Raw genomic sequence first — 16,406 nt, forward strand, 5'->3', positions numbered from 1 at the left:
ACAATTATACCATCTGCTGATCCCACCCAGTGTAAATTTTCTGAGAGCAATGACAGACTGTTTGGGACCAGGTGATAACACAGCAGTAATTCAACTAGACTCACGGAACAGTCACAGGTTCACATCCTGGGGCCTCCCAGTGTACTCTGGGGCAGGGAAGTGCCTAAGATCTGGGATGGATGAGACTGTGCGGATTGAAAAGTCTTGTTATGGATGCCGCTCTGTCTCTCCCTCCCTCTTGCTCACGGAAGAAATAAATGAACTTTTTTTTTTTTGGTATAAATTTGACTATAAATTTTGTCAGAATCACAATGAATTCCAACTGGAAAATATTTTTTTCACTGGGTTGAGCCAAAAACTATGGATTTTAGAACTTTACCTATCATTTATCTGCCTTTCTTCCTCCTTCACAAAGTGTTCTGATGAACAGTGATAAAACTTAACAAACTGAATTCAAATTAATTCAAGTGAGTTTGTGATACTCTTTTAAATAAGTAGGCATATTTATAGCACCTGAAGGTGCTATAAAGTGCAAACTGAATCAACAGCTTAATTATAATCATATTCTTTAATTCTTTAGAACTCTTAGTATTTACAGTGACGATATACTAAAAATTGGATTAAGGCAAGGAAACAAAGATGGCAACAGAACTCCTTTCCTTTTCATAGCTGTACAAAGGGAACTGGATTTAAGAAGTTTTCCAATTTTTTCCTGTTCATTGTTTGGTTTACTCCCTGACCTTGGTGAAATAATTTCTTTTAAATCCATGAATAGCATTTTCATAATATGCATTTTCCATGAACTTTTTGAGACCTTCATATATTCAGCTCTAATCTGGAAACCTCAAGATATGCTTTAACATAAGAGACGTAGCTGAATGTGAACAATAAATTTAAATCCTTGGTAGTAGTTATGCAATTAGAAATCAAGAGAAAGATGTAGCCAGAATATTAACTACGTAATTGCCAAATCAATCTCAGAAAATCAGTGAATATTTATAACAAAATGATTACCTTTTCTATGTGACTGTAACATTTATATAGTACAAAAATTTCACAAAAAAAACTCCTAATTTTTAAACTTACAGGTTAAATAACCCCCACAGGGTTAAAAATTTGTCACAGGGTGTCTGTGCTCACCAGAGAGCAACAGAGAGAGAAAGACAGAGACAGAGAAAGTAGAAAGCATCCACCCCATGGGGCACGGTCACATTGAATCCCTTCTCCTCCATCTCCCTCCTGTCAGGATTTTGGGCATGCATGGACATCTAGCTGGCAGTCTCTTAAGCTGCAAGGTCTAGGACTTGGCCATGTGGCATCCACTTACCTTAATTACCGGCCATAGGTTGGCTCAGTTAAATTCCTTTTCCTTTTCTTTCCTGTCTCTCTCTCTCTTTTTTTTTTTTTAAAGCTTTTTGCCATAGGGTGTATGCGCTCACAGGAGAGAGACAGAGAGAAGGAAAGTGAGAAATCACCCTCCAGGGAGGATGATCACACCACAATCCCTTCTCCTATTCTCTTCTTGGGATTTTGGACATACATGTACACACACACCCTGTGTGATTTTAAAGTAGTAGCCAGGTTGGGGACTTGAACCATGGTCGGCCATGTGGGAATTCAATGCTTTAACCACCAAGCCACCTGCTGGTCCCTCCTTTTTAATTTTATTTTAGACTCCCTGCATACTTGATTAAATATTATTTAAAATACATTCTTATACTCACAGGCCAAGGTTGTAGATCATTCAGCCCCTTTTCCAATTTCTCAACATCTGGAAACTTTGTGGCTCCGTCAGCATCTGCCATAAGGATCTTTTCTCCTCGAGAACTGAATACACCCTGTATTTAAAATTTTCAAGTAAATGAAAGTTGCTTAAAGTTAAGTTCAAGGACATTTCAGTTGTTCACTATTTTAATATTCTTAAATAGTGAAATGTTAGGTATGAAATGCTGGTATGAGACTAACTAGCCGAATATGTAATCTACATGTATTGCAGTCTGAAAAAGAGTTTTATTCAAAATATCGTTATGTCTTAGATAAAAATATTGAAAATATGTATTACCATTCTAACTGCTCCGCCTTTCCCACGATTCTTCATCAATGTTATCACTCGTACTTTGTCACTTCCATATTTCTGGCAATATTTAAAAGCTACCTGTCAAATTATATAAAAGAATAAAATTAACCTGGGTTCAAAGAGAGTTATATAAACTGTGTTTCTCATTTTGGTTCAAGTTTTTCTACTCCAGCGTACCCCTTCTGTAACTAAATTATACCCACCCAACATTTTGGTGATCCAGGAGTTGTAGAGCTCCTGGTGCCAGTTATGGCACTGACTCTCTAGGCTTAAGTCACAATTCAGTTTCTTTAGAGGAAAACACTAGAATAGGTAGTAATAGTCTTCACTTTTCTTGACTCATTTACCTAAGCTATTAGGTTGCTAGAAAGATAAAAGCCATGTGCTGATTGTACAAACTTGTGATCAGATCCTGAAAACTGGTTAATAACTTGCTCACATCAACAACCAATCTTATTCCCCAGGGGGAGTTATATGTATCCTGGACCATTTCCCACAAAGCTTTTTTGCTCAAGAGATACTTGAGAGAGCTATATCATAACTTATCCTCTCCTCCTGTATCTTTCTTAAAAAAAAAAATAAATAAATAAAAATTGATCCTTCCTCCCTTTCTCCTCTCTCCTTCCATGACAAAAGCACATATCTGCACACCCCTGATCACTGACAGGGACCCTGACACAGGGTCTTGTCATGCAGTGACCTCTCCTGCCCCATCAGTCTTCTGACCAGTCAAGAGCACGGGCACATCTGCAGGCACACCCAGTTTACTGGGTGACCAGCAATGTCTGCTTAGGCCTTTGCATATGATATGGCTCCAGTACTATGCAGCAGCCTTCTACTGTCTGGGCCACCATAGCTGTGCCTATGTCTTCGATCTCTTCTTCTCTACTGGCTCCTCAGTTGTAAACTTGCTCATGCCTTCCCCATCCTCAATTTGAGATTTCTAGAACATACCAGGCTCTCATACTTCTATGCCTCTTCTCAGAACACTACCTTCCTACTTCCTCACCTGTCAAGTCAGTTTAAGACTCAGCTCTAACACCATTTCTTCTTTCTGATTTGATGCCCATCCTCAGAAAAAAAGAAAGTATAATTTTAGAAGGGGTAGGCCTTCAGAAGAAGATTCCTTTATTGCTGCTGAGAACTAGTCATTTCAGGGACAAAGGAGAAATGAAGATTTTCTACTGATAATTCAGACTCCAGCCCTCAAACTCGAGTGGTAGAGAACCCCTTTAGCCTTCTCTCTGTCTCTGTCTGTCTCTCTCTGCCTCTCTCTCTGTCTTTGCATTTTTTGGTAATTTTTCCTTTAAAAATTTTTTTTTTAAATTGGCTTTCAAATCCTCTAGCTTGCTAATAATCCCATTTCCCCCTCCCTCTAGGAGAGGCAAGGGGCAAGCCTTCAGAAGAAGACTCCTCCATTGCTGCTGAGAACTAGTCATTTCACGCAATGTGCAAGCACGCCACACTTTTTTTACTTTTTGCTTTTTTTCAAAAAAATAAATATTTTTGGTTGTTTTTTTCTTTTTTTCCTTTTCCCCTTCTTTCTCTCTCTTTTTTTCCTTCTCTCTGTTTTCTTATTCCTTTTACCTCATCACTTTTCTCCTTAATCTCCATTCACAGTGTTTCTAGATGGATCTAAGGGAATCATAGCCAAACATCCAAATACTAATATTAGGGTTAACATATTCCTCAATACCTACTAACTCTTTTGCACAAAAGGATAATAGCAAAGACATTCCAGATCACCTCCTCTGCAAGCTCCTTAATGCTCAGACTGAACTTCAAGAATTAGGAAGAAACGCACTATCCATTAGATGACTAGAAATCACTGCAAGGTCACAAGAAATATGGGAAAGCAAGAAAATGCCTCTCCTCCAAGGGAAAAGAATAACTTATTTTTATCCACAGACAGTTCAATGGAAATATCTGATAAAGAATATAGAATACTCATAGTGATGAAGTTAATAGAGATGGAAGAGAAGAAAGACAAAGAACTGCAAAGAGGCAGGAGAAAGGAGCTGATGAGATCCAGGAGGTAAGAAAATTCTTGCAAGATCTAAAAGAGGAATTACACACTATAAGCAAGAATCAAATGGACCTGTTAGGGATTATGAAGGCTACAATACAGGAAGTCAAAACCTCTCTTGAAAGTATTAAAAGCAGACTAGATCATATAGAAAATAGAATCTCAGACGTAGAAAATAGCATCGCTGGCCTAGAAAAATTCACCACAAAGACTGAGAAAATTGCCCAAAAAATGAGAATAATATATAAGAAATACTAGATACCATTAAATATCCAAACATCCATATAATTGGTATCCCAGAAGGCAAAGAGACTCATAAGGGCATTGATAATCTATTTCATGAAATCCTGCAAGAAAACTTTCCAAACCTAGAGAGGCTCTTAAAAATCCAGCTCCAAGAAATACAAAGGACCCCAAATAGAATCAACCCAAGAAGATCTTCTCCAAGACACATTATAGTCAGATTAACTAAAACCACAGAAAAAGACAAGATACTAAGATTGGCAAGAGAAAAACGGCAAGTTACCTACAAAGGATATCCCATCAGACTAACTGCAGACCTCTCATCAGAAACAATGCAAGCAAGGAAAGAATGGGAACAAATATTCAAAGTGTTAAGGGAAAAGCAATTTCAACCAAGAATACTGTATCAGGCAAGATTATCCTTCATATGGAAAGAAAAGACAAGAACATTCTCAGATAAACAAAACCTGAAAGAATTTACCAATACCAGAGACCAGCAGTTAGAGTAATGGCTATGTCACTGGACCAGGTGGCTTAAAATTCACACTGGGCACGTGTGCGTGCATGCCCAAGATCCCAAGAGGAGAATGTAGAAGAGACTGCGGCGTGGCCATCACCCCTGGAGGGTGATTTCTCGCTTTCTTTCTCTCTGTCTGTCTGGTGAGTGCACGCACCCGATGGCAAATACTTCTCCAAAAAAAAAAAAAAAAAAAGAATTTACCAACACCAGACCAGATCTCCAAGAAGTTCTCCCGGGAGTGCTATCCTAGGAAAATTAAATACAGATACACAGAAATAAGAGTTAAAAAACTAAGAAAATGGTCAACTTAATCTTAGGGACAAGTCTGGACTTGAATATTATATCACAGAATGTAACTGGGAAGATTGAGCCACAACAGAAGATAGATTAAATACATGAGACTGAACGGGTAACTTTGACTAAAACTTTCCTGATTTTCTTTTAGGCTTTGTTCTCCAGTTTTAAGGATTTTTGTCCTGTCTTGAGCTGACAATAGGTTCACGTACCTCCTATTTGAACAGAACCCTAACCTGTTTCCTGGCTTTAAGTTTTAAGCAAAGTTCCTTAGCATTTCTTTGATTTATTAAAGTTAAAACTGGTTTTCTTGAAATTAAAAAATACATTAAAAAATACCTATTTAATGACCATAGTAAGCTATATTGCATCAGCTAGGTGCTACCTTATAGTATATTCATTCTACTCAAGAGTTTCACACCTAAAGTCAGACATATATTCACAGATATGTACATACCAGCTGATGAACTTGCTATTGAAAGTAGATTATTTAAGAAATTTTGTGAATCGATAAAATGTGGGGGGAAAAGGAATGGAAAACAACTGTAGACACCTGAGACAGTGTGGGAGGAGGGTGGGAAATGGCAGAGGGTCAGAAATAGGGGTAAAATACACACACACACACACACACACACACACACACACACACACATATATGAAACTAGAATTGGAAAATTATTGATAATAACAAGTATGATTATGTTACTATACAGTATATTCTGAATGAGAAATCACATTTTACATGCTGTGACGCTGCTCAAGGAATTAACATAAATTAATTTTAAAAAATGTTTCAGGATAAAATGACAGTGTACTTGTAACTAGATTCTAGCTTTGTTCATATTTTTAGTTTAAGGTATTCTGTGACTCAATAAAATGTGGAAAAAAAAAGAAAAAAAAAAGAGAAAAGTATAATTTTAATAATATGTAATCCTGCGACCAGCAGTTAGTGTAATGGCTATGTCGCTGGACTCCCACATAGTCGACAGCGGTTCGAGTCCCGGACCCATGGCTTAAACTCACGCCAGGCGTGTGTGCATGCCCAAGATCCCGAGAGGAGAATGGAGGAGAAGGGACTGCAGGGTGGCCATCCCCCCTGGGGGGTGATTTCTTGCTTTCTGTCTCTCTGTCTCTGTCTGTCTGGTGAGCGCACGTGCCCTATAGCAAAAACCTCTCCAAAAAAAAAAAAAAAGAATATGTAGTCCTAAAGCGTTTTCCCCATTTAAGTGTTCCCTTACTCATCATAATGTTAACTGTAGACCTTCCTCACTAGGATGTGAGCTTCTTAAAAGGCAAAGTTTATATTTCTAGTGCCTGACATACAGTGTGTAATTCCTTAACCTCAATGAGAAATGCAGCCATGGTGCTTTGTTCATACTTCTGTTGTAGCACTGGCCAGGCCCTGCCAGGTAGCTGCCTATCTAACAAACAATGCCTCCTTCTTCCCTATTATGGCCTTCATCTTACATAGTCAATTGTGCAGCCATGCGGGATGAATCGTGATTGGTCTACATCCTTTTGTCAACCATATTCTCACCCTCCCTTGCAGCTCTGGTGGCCATGTGACCAAATTCTGGCTTGTGAATGCTTACAGAGGTCTTCTGGGGGTTAGAACAGGGCTTCTGGTGAAAATTTTTATTCCTAGTTAAAAAGAAAAGTGCCATACTATAGGGAGCAGCCAAATCTGAGCAACAAAATAATGACCTTTAAAGACAGAGATACGGTCCTTGTGCTGATGCTGCAAGACTAGCAAAAGTTCTAACAAGGACATGATCTGCTCTTTTTTCATTTTTTTATTTTTGCACTGCAAGGTGGTGTAAATTAAAGGAAGCTGTGTGTCAGCCAGAGCAGGCCGAGGAGGCTTATTTAGAACTGCAGGACGCAAGATGCTCCACAGCGGCAGTGGGTAATAGAAAACACCTGCCTTTACTTTGCCTTACCTTTTTCCCTTTGCACTATGAAAGAGTAAACCTGGAAATGGCTCAGTGCTGTGGAGATCTCCATCAGATGCGCCCGGTCCGCCTAACCTTACTTTTCTCTACTTCTGTGTCTGTCTGTACTTATTTTTTACAAGTCCACTGTCACTCTCACTTGGGGTCCCATTTTCCCGCTTCATCGAGGGAAGGTTGTGCACCATACAAAGAAGATTCTTAAAGTTCTGGTTGTCTCAGCTTCGGGGCATATTCTATTTGGAGTTGTGGCCATTTTACGATGAGGGAACGTGTGAGAACTGGGAAGATGTTATTCTAACACCTTGACACTGTTTAAATGTTGATCTGACTTCAGAACCACCTGTCCCGAGAACTTCCTTGCATATGAGATAATTAACTGTCTTTTTTACCTTAGTTGCTCTCCATAAAACAGTTCTTGGGAAAGATTTCTAACACATTGTACTCTAATTGTCTAAGGCATGTCTTTGGTGGTAGCTGTGAACTCCTTCGAAGAAGAGGGAGTTCTAACACCTTTATACTCTTGTACCAGTCAGAGCTCTTGGCTCATGCTGACAGCTGAAGAAATGTCTATTCTGAGAACACATTTTTGAATTGTTGATGTTTACTTTGGAATGGCACAAAGGTTGATATTCATCACAAGACACCAAAACCAGGAAGATGAAGTCATTGAGCAAAGAGCTGAGTGAAACCAAAGAAACTACTTGGCTAGGATAAAAGGCTCCCTCTATAGGGACATGGTATCTAGCTCTGAAGTAAGCAAATGCTCTTGAAGTCACACCTTTTTGCAAAAGGGAAGCGTGTGTTGTAGTTTTATAGTGTGTCCCTTCATGCACTGAAGCAGTTGTCACTTGTCCACACACGTGAATTTAGTTCACAATGAGTACTTACTCATCTTTCTAATATAATACACAAGGTACAATAAATGTCACTGTACAGCCACAATATTCTCCTATACTGGGTTTGGTGCTAAGTTTTGCCTCCTTGGTCTCTCTAGAACAAGAATCATAAAATTTCCTTCATACAGGCTGGCCCCATAGTCTAGTTGGTTAAGGGAGCAGGAACCCTCATAGTTCACTGTACAGTTGGAATCTCAATCCACTGGCTTGAAGGACATGTCAGATGCATGTGTGTATGCCCCAAATCTGAAAAGATGGAGAAACAAGAGAAGGGATTGTTGTGATCATGCCTTATTCGGGGGTGCTTTCTCCCTTCATCTCTGCCTCTGTCTCTCTCTGGTGAGTGTGTGTGTCTTCTGATAATTAAAAACAATTTTTTCCTCATCTCTCTCATGAGTATGAGACATTAACAAGCAGTCAGTAACAACTTAGGTAAGCCAGTTTCTTTTCTTTTTAAATACAAACTTCTGCTAAACATGATTTCAAGTGTTCCAATTCTTTCAACCTTGGGAGTCTTAGGGACAACTGCCAATTTGTCCCTCACCTACCCAGCTGGGGTAGGGGCATCCCAGTCCTCCCAGCCTGCCGTTACCATGCTAACGGCCACCAAGTGCTCTTCAGGAAAAGCTACTTCTGGGACCTCAGCAGCAGGTCTAATTTCTGTGATCTTCCCCTGAAGTAGGAATAAACTGCGCAGAGTCTCTGCTCGAAACTTAACACATCACACTCATTCTTCAAAGTATAATACTTATCCTGCCTAAGGCAGACCCCACCAATGTTTTCTGGTCTCTCTATGCCTTTGGTTACACATTTTAAAAATCAGAATATATTGTCCTTCCTGTTCCTACTCACAACCAATCTTGAAAGTTTAGTCCAATAGTTACTTCCTTTTATTCTGAATTTGATTACAGCCTTTTACCTTTTGCTCCACTTTTTACCTAGGTTCCAGAATCTGTGGGCTTGTTGGACGACTGTCCATAGACACCTTACACAAAGGCATAGGCTGCTGTGTTTGTGTGGCCTTCCAGTTCTAGGATTTCGTGCATGGCTGGTATTTAATGAAAATCATTAACCAATGAATAATCAAGTGAATGAACATTTCTCTCTACATTTGTTTTAAGGTCCACTGTGTTGCTATTTAACAAGACTATTAAAAGCATCACATATTAATCTTTTATTATAGAAACATGAATGCCAAAGAATTTTCGAAAACATGAGTCATTCTTTTTTCTTTCCCCTTTCCTTATTTTTAGTTTGCTATAGGACATGTACTCTCACCAGAGAATCAGGGAGAGAAATAGAAAGTGAGAAAGTACCACTCAGGGGAGATAACCATGCCACAATCCCTCTTCTATCCTCCTCTCTGGATTTTTGGTGCACACATGTGCCTGGCATGGTTTTCAAATCACCAGTTCACAACTCAAATCATGCAGTTGACCATGTGGGGTACAACCACCTTAACTACCATGCCACCTGACTGGCCAGTAAAGCATTCTTTTTTTTTAATTAGTTTTTATTTATTATTATTTTAAATTTGCTGTAAGAGGCATGTGCTCACCAGAGAGAGAAAGCAAGCCACCAGGTCTGGGACTTAAACTGCAGTCGGCCATGTGGGAGTCTTGTGCCTTAACCACCATGCCACCTGCTGGCCCTTACTAAGGCATCTTAGTAATAAAAACTTTCAGATGTTTTTTTTCAAAGACACTTGTGAAATTTTTTTTTTTTTTTTTTTGGTGGGGGGAAAGATTTTTGCTATAGGGTGTATGCGCTCGTCGGAGAGGCAGAAAGCAAGAAATTATCCCCTAGGGAGGATGGCCACACCGTAGTTCCTTCTCCTTCATTCTCCTCTCAGGATTTTGGGTGCACACACATGTCCAGCGTGAGTTTGAAGCCACCAGGCCCAGTACTTGAACCGCTACACCATCTGTTGGTCCCAGTGGTGAGATTTAATAAACGTACTACTAGAAACCTCAGTGCAACTAGGTCTGGCAGTTACAGGTCTGGGAATGAACAGGGAGAATGCCCTCAGACTTGGGGAGACCAAGAAGGGGCATGCGAAAGGACATACCTGATACCCAGTGGCATATATGAAGGCTGCTTCCTATTTGCATAACTGTTTTAGGAACTGTAAGGGAAAGTGGAGCATAAAGAAAGAAAGGGATTATGCTTAGAGAAAAAAAAGAAGCTATAAGTTGTTAGGCAAAGAAAATTCTCTAAAGTCCAATGTGAACTGCTGTCAGGTATGTTCTCTCCCTGTCTTCAAAGCTTCCCTGGTCCTAAGAAGCAGTGGAACAGCTGGGATATTTTCTAGCTTTTCAATAAATGAATAAATGAAGTCTGCTTTTTCCTACTACTCACATTAGACAATGACCAGGATGAGGCACAGCTTTAGGATTCTCTGGGGATCAGAAATAAGATTTCACATATTTTCTATCTACTGGCAATTCTAACAGCAAGTGTAGTTACCTTTGAAGTCTGGTCTTTACTGCCATCATCAACTACTATGACCTCATAAGTGAAAGCAGGATCTTGTTTCTGCAAAAAAAAAACCCAAAAAAACAAAATATCACAATGTGGCATAACTGCTATCAACAATTCTTAAAACATCATAAACAGTTTAAAAACAAATTGTTTTAGTGTTGATGTGTATAAATATGAATATAAAGTAAGTACAAAAGGCACATTAAATAAAAAGTCTAAGAACAAAAAGGAGCAATACTGGGTAAGAGCAGAGGCCAGAAACACTAAATCTCCCCACTCTTCCTCTCGCATGCCCTGCTCTGCTGTAGTGGAAGAAGCCAAGTATGTGTCATGCCAAGGCTCATTTGAGAGAGGCCACAGCATACAAGAAAGGAGCCCAAAAGATCTGAAGTCAGAAAGAGGAGATTGCAACCTGGCTGTACCATTTCTTAGCCTTACAACCTTAGCACCTTAAGTTTTCTGACCTATTTTTCTTTTCTTTTTAAGGTTTTTGTCTAGAGAGCATGCACTTACCAGACGGTCAAGTGAGAAATCACTTCTGGGGTGGGGGTGGAGGGCAGGGAGTAGGGATGGCCATGCTGCGATCCTTTCTCTACCTGGGATTTTGGGCATGCATGCACACACACCCAGCATGATTTTCAATTCGCCAGGTCTGGGTCTCAAACCATGGCTGATCATGTGGGAGTTCAGCACCTTAATCATCACACCACCTGCCAACCCCAGTCTATTTTTTTAATATATACAAATATAGACACACATTTATATTTTAAGACAGAGTGTCACCATATCTCCATTCTCCTGCCTCAGTCTGCTGGCTGGGATTACAGGTATGCTGCTATGCCCCAGCCTTTAGGTTGGACTAAGAATCCAACATGGGCCTCCCATGTGGTCCCAGTGGTAAAGCAAAATGTTCCAGTAGCATGTTGCTCTGTCGCAGGGCCCTGTTTTCTTATTTAAAAAACTTAAAAACAAAAACAAAAAAATAAGAACAAAAACAACACAACCTAGTCCATGTGGCTGGAGTAAAGACTATATGTGAGGAAAGGTAGAAGCCTCACACATGAGGGCTTAAATCCCTTTAAATTCAATATTTTTGAGTAATACTGGCTCCTCTCAAAATAATCTCCTACTTTCCCTTTATTAAAAAAAACCCAAAATACCACACACAAAAAATAAATAAAAACCAAATTAAAAAAAAGAACCAGAACTAGCCAGTGGTATGGTGGTGAGGTGGCTGGATCTTACATGACCATCTGTGTGGTTCAAGTCCAGACCCTGCAGCTTGAAAAGCCTGCTGGGTGTGCATCTGTGCATGCCCAGAATCTCAAGAGGAAAATGGAGAAGGGGCTGTGTAGTGGTCATCCTCCCTGGAGGGTGCTCTCTGACTTTCCCTCTCTGGTGAGCCCATATGCCCTATCACAAGCTAAAAAATAAAAAAGCAAAACAAAACAAAACAACGAAAAAAGTAATTGGCCATAATTTACTTATTTTATTTTATTTTTTAAGGGATTTTTGCTATAGGGTACGTGCACTCACCAGACAGAGACAGAAAGTTAGAAATCACTGAACCCCTAGGTGGGATGGCCACGCTACAATCCCTTCTCTTCCATTCTCCTCTTGGGATTTTGGTCATGCACACACACACACCAGTATGAATTTGAAGCCGCTGCATCCGGGACTCAAACCATAGTCGACTATGTGGGAGTCCAGTAACATAACCATTATGACATCTGTTGGTCCCAAATTCATTTACTTATTAACCTCTATAAGAAGAATGTGACAGTGGCTGACACTGTAAAAGAAGGGTATGTGTGTACTTTTGCGGGCAAAAGAGGAATTTATGTGAGTACTCCTGAGAATAAGAACACAAAATAATTTCAGCCTAAGTGTAAGACTTTCAAAATGTAGCTTTTTAAAAACAATCATGGACCACCTGGTAGGGGTAGGGTGGCTGGATTCCACATTGCTGACTGTGTGGTAAAAATCCTGGACTTGGTGGCTTGGAAAACAGGTCAGGTGCGTGTGTGTGGATGCTCAAAATTCTAAGAGGAGAAGGGAAGAGAAGAGAATGCAGCAGGGCTATCCCTCCAGGGGATGTTTTGTGTCCTGCCCTCCCCTCCCCAGTGAGTGCATGCACCCTATGGCAAATTAAAAAACAAAACATGCAAAAGTAAAAACAGCATTGCACCACCATACAAAGCCTGCAGGCATACAATATTGCTCAATTTAAAATATATCATTATGCAAAAGAGAATAAAAAGTAGGTAGGAGGGTACATAAAGAGAAATTTCAGCTTTCTCATTTGTCTTGGGCTCACTTCCTGCTTTGGCCGTGACATGCAGGGCTTGCTGGCTGATAGCTGGCAACAAGCTGAGCAGCCAGGACCCAGGATCAGGATTCTTCCAGTACTGCCTCTCACAGTGCATCTACCTTGGGATCCACAAGTTGAGGACCTAGTTTTTAACTGCAGACATCATACTGAAGAGAAAATATGATACCTGTCTCTTCTCTAGATAGCCCAGAGCTTCATCCATCATTACAGGCACTTAAAGAAAAAAAAGTACATTAAAATTTGCTTTTGAAAATGATTAATATACCAAGCCCCAGCATGCTTAGTTTACATAAGGAAAAAGTCCCAACAATGTAGCAAGCTCTTCTGGGACTTTCCTGTGGTGGCTATACCCAGTCTTCTGCTCCCTTCCTCCTTACTACTTCTCTAGAACACTTCAGTCCCACTGCCTCACAATGCTTCCGATACACTCACTACAGCCGATACTCACTTTCCCAACTTCTGCAGTATTACCAACCACATGCACTGCAGCCTACATCTACTGATGGGCTGACAAGTCAAATCCTTTACATTTCCTTTTCTTATACCTTTACCAAAACAAAAACAAAAACAAGGCTTAAAAGACTTACATCGTTGTTCTTCATTGTAAGAAGGCACAATCACAGAAAGTTGTTTGGTAGGTGTGTCCCATATGCTGGGTAAAGTTTCCTTCTGGCCTTTGGCATTTAAGAAGAACTTCTCTTCTTCATGTCGATGAAGTGGTGGCATTTTTGTGGCAGTTATAATTGCAACAAGGGAAATCTAAAAGTGGATATGTGTAAAAGAAATTATGTTATGCTGGTTTGACATTCTTTACGTTTCAATAAAGCACAAGACATTTTTTTCCTCCTTTTGGTGGATATTCACTCTGTTTTGAGTTTAGTAATGGTCTGGAAGTAACTCCAAAATTAGAAGACAGTCTCCTATGCATGAACTGATGCCTGCCTTTTCTTCATTAGAAGAGAAGGTGCCAATGCCTTAGGTGTCTCTTTTCACTTGTCATTCCCCAAGCCTCTGTCTCACCCTGACTTGAAAGGAAACAGTCACTATGGTTAAGTCCAGTGTACACTTACATGCCCTGAAACTCCGATCCGTGACATGCACATACTTGCACACACACAGACTAAAGTTCCATCCCTACTTGCAGCCTACAGGTGACAGAAAACAAGCTCATACTGCAGTTAAAACGTATGGAGTGAGAGGAGACCTCCCATCCAGGACCAGACTGACCCAGGATATGTAAGAAAGATTTTCCTGACCTCCACAGTAGAGATCAGTAATGCTTACAAAAATGTTCTCAATACCCAAAACTTGAATTCAGAGCACAGCATTTTTTGGAGTAAAGTATCAAATTTGAAGGAGCCTTTCCAGTATGCACTTGGGAACTAGCTTCAGAAATAACCATGTTATAAGATAACAACATAATGATGTTCTTTGTAACATTTTTATTGGCATGCTTTCCACTTTCAAAACAATCTGCAAATTTTTGGAATGTTACTCATTTGTAAGTTGATGGCCATTTATACTATTCTATTGAATATATATTGAAACTGAATATGCTCCTGTTAATCACTAATATGAACATAGAGGTAGCATCCAGACTAGTGGTTAAGAGTTTCTGCTTGCCAGTTGAGTCTGCAGACTGTGGTTTTTAAATTTAATTTCCAACTTAAGGCAACCAGCCCTCAGGTCTGGAGCAGGGAATGTAAATGGTGGAAGAGAGCTTATGTTACCAGAAAGCAAAGACGCCAACAACAATTACAAGAGCTGTGCTGAAAAGACAAAGAAGCCAACTGGAACAGACTCACGCTGGCTGATGCTGCATGATTTGAGCATCAAAGAGGATAACCGCTATAATGGATTGGAACACATGAAAATATTGAAAATCATATATTGATAATGATACTAAAAATAAAAACTGGTCCCCTCTGTAAGATGCCATGGAACCATCTCATTATTTTGCATGCTGCCTTTTATCTTGTCTTTTATATATGAAAAGTATTTCATGGCAACTAAATGGCTAAGGATGAATTTTTTTCTCACTATAAAATTTCAGATTAATAAATGAAGAATGAATGATACAGTAAGAATATTTCACTTTGCAACTCTCAGTGAAATAATGGATTCAGGTAATGATCACCAATGTCTGCTAATACAATTTTTTAAAATGATTTCTTGTTCTGGCATGAAAAAAAAAAACTCATAAAACTAATTTCCACTGTGTGACACTTGAGTACATGAGTTCATTCTCCTGCTCGTTTTCTCACCACCAATAAACTGAAGTTAAGGCTAATAATTATGTCACAGCATTGCTGTAAAAATCAAATGAAATAATCCCTACTAAACTCTGAGTCTGATACCCAGCACATAGTAAGTACTCAATGAAAATTAGCTCTTAACATTGCTTCAAGTCAGCTGGATCAATAGTCAGTACAACTTTGTAATATATACACGAGTCCCTGCAACAGATTACTGTAAAGCAGATTTAATCTAAGAACAACACCCAACCAAAAACCTGATTTGCTCAAATACTTGAACTCTCCAAGTACTAGGAAAAGACAGGACTCCTTGCTCACCTAGACACACATCACCAGAGAAGTCAGGATGCACTGTTTTTCCTCAATTGTAGATTTACAAACCCTCTGAGAACATGGAAGAGGGGTCTTCCTGAGACAAAGTTGGTTAAATCTAAATGTCAAGGATGGCAAAGTACTTTCTACTTACTAGATGGCAGGATCATGCCAAATTATGTGGGAGAGAGGGCACCTTGCAAATATTCTATCAGTTAAGTATCAGCAAGTGTTCACAATGTCTTTGTCTTCCCAGAATTAAAGAAAAAAAGATCCTAGTTTGATTCCATTGTCCTGTCCCGTTTAGAAGCAGTACAACTGGAGTTTAATACATCCTGGTACATAAAGACTCCAGACAGATGGCAACAGGACCAGATCTAAGGCATGTCTTCTTGCTCACCCTGTGCCCTTAAGGAGTCTTCTGGATCCACTGATTAATTCCCATCTGAAACAGATGGCTCCCTTCAGTACTCTGTCCCAACTTGCTATTTGCTTAATCACACCAGGAAAAAATGAGTCCAGAGAGCCATATCCGGTGGGGGTGGTGTTCAAGACCTCCTCGGGTGCGGCCAGAACGCAAAACTACACGCCCAGGAGGAAATCTGGGGGAGGTGGGCAGGAGGGGGTCCAGGTCTAGAGGGCAAGTGAAAAGGGGATGGAGGGCTGATGGCATGTCCCAATGTGTCTCACTTTCCTTTTCTGTCTCCAGCAAGCACAGGCACCCTAAGGTAAAAACCTAGTTAAAAAAAAAAAAAAAAAAACCAAGACCAAAAACGAAGAAAAGGAGAATGAGGAAGAAGAAAATGAATTCCAGGAGAGGCAATCTTGGGGTCAAGAATATGGAGAAAGCTGGATGAAAAGACACCATGGAAGAGCAGGCAACTCAGAGGACGCCCGGGCAGCCGCAGTCACCAGGCAGGCCCGTGCCTGTCCCCGACCCCGTCCTCACCAGTACGAGGGCAGCAGCCGCCAGCCCGTAGCCGAGCACCGCCAGCTGCAGCAGGAGGCTGGACATCCC

The 16,406-nt window shown here is 40.1% G+C and overlaps 1 protein-coding gene across 3 annotated transcripts in view; it reads right to left on the reverse strand.

The window, feature by feature from the left end:
- ALG5 (ALG5 dolichyl-phosphate beta-glucosyltransferase) overlaps positions 1 to 16,406 on the reverse strand; it is a 47,347-nt gene that overhangs the window by 29,621 nt on the left and 1,320 nt on the right. The window contains exons 1-6 of one of the 3 annotated variants that reach the window (XM_006154184.2): positions 16,338 to 16,403; positions 13,409 to 13,580; positions 12,988 to 13,034; positions 10,475 to 10,543; positions 2,063 to 2,155; positions 1,725 to 1,838 (exon numbers count right to left, since the gene is read on the reverse strand). In XM_006154184.2, coding sequence (XP_006154246.1) covers positions 1,725 to 1,838; positions 2,063 to 2,155; positions 10,475 to 10,543; positions 12,988 to 13,034; positions 13,409 to 13,580; positions 16,338 to 16,403 — 561 coding nt within the window. Of the gene's footprint in view, positions 1 to 1,724; positions 1,839 to 2,062; positions 2,156 to 10,474; positions 10,544 to 12,987; positions 13,035 to 13,408; positions 13,581 to 15,394; positions 16,120 to 16,337; positions 16,404 to 16,406 lie in introns of those variants that run through there. The other 2 variants (XM_006154186.3, XM_006154185.3) reach the window with 2 other exon arrangements.

The sequence above is a fragment of the Tupaia chinensis genome, unplaced genomic scaffold, assembly GCF_000334495.1.
Source record: "Tupaia chinensis unplaced genomic scaffold, TupChi_1.0 Scaffold000402_1, whole genome shotgun sequence".
Lineage (NCBI taxonomy): Eukaryota > Metazoa > Chordata > Mammalia > Scandentia > Tupaiidae > Tupaia > Tupaia belangeri.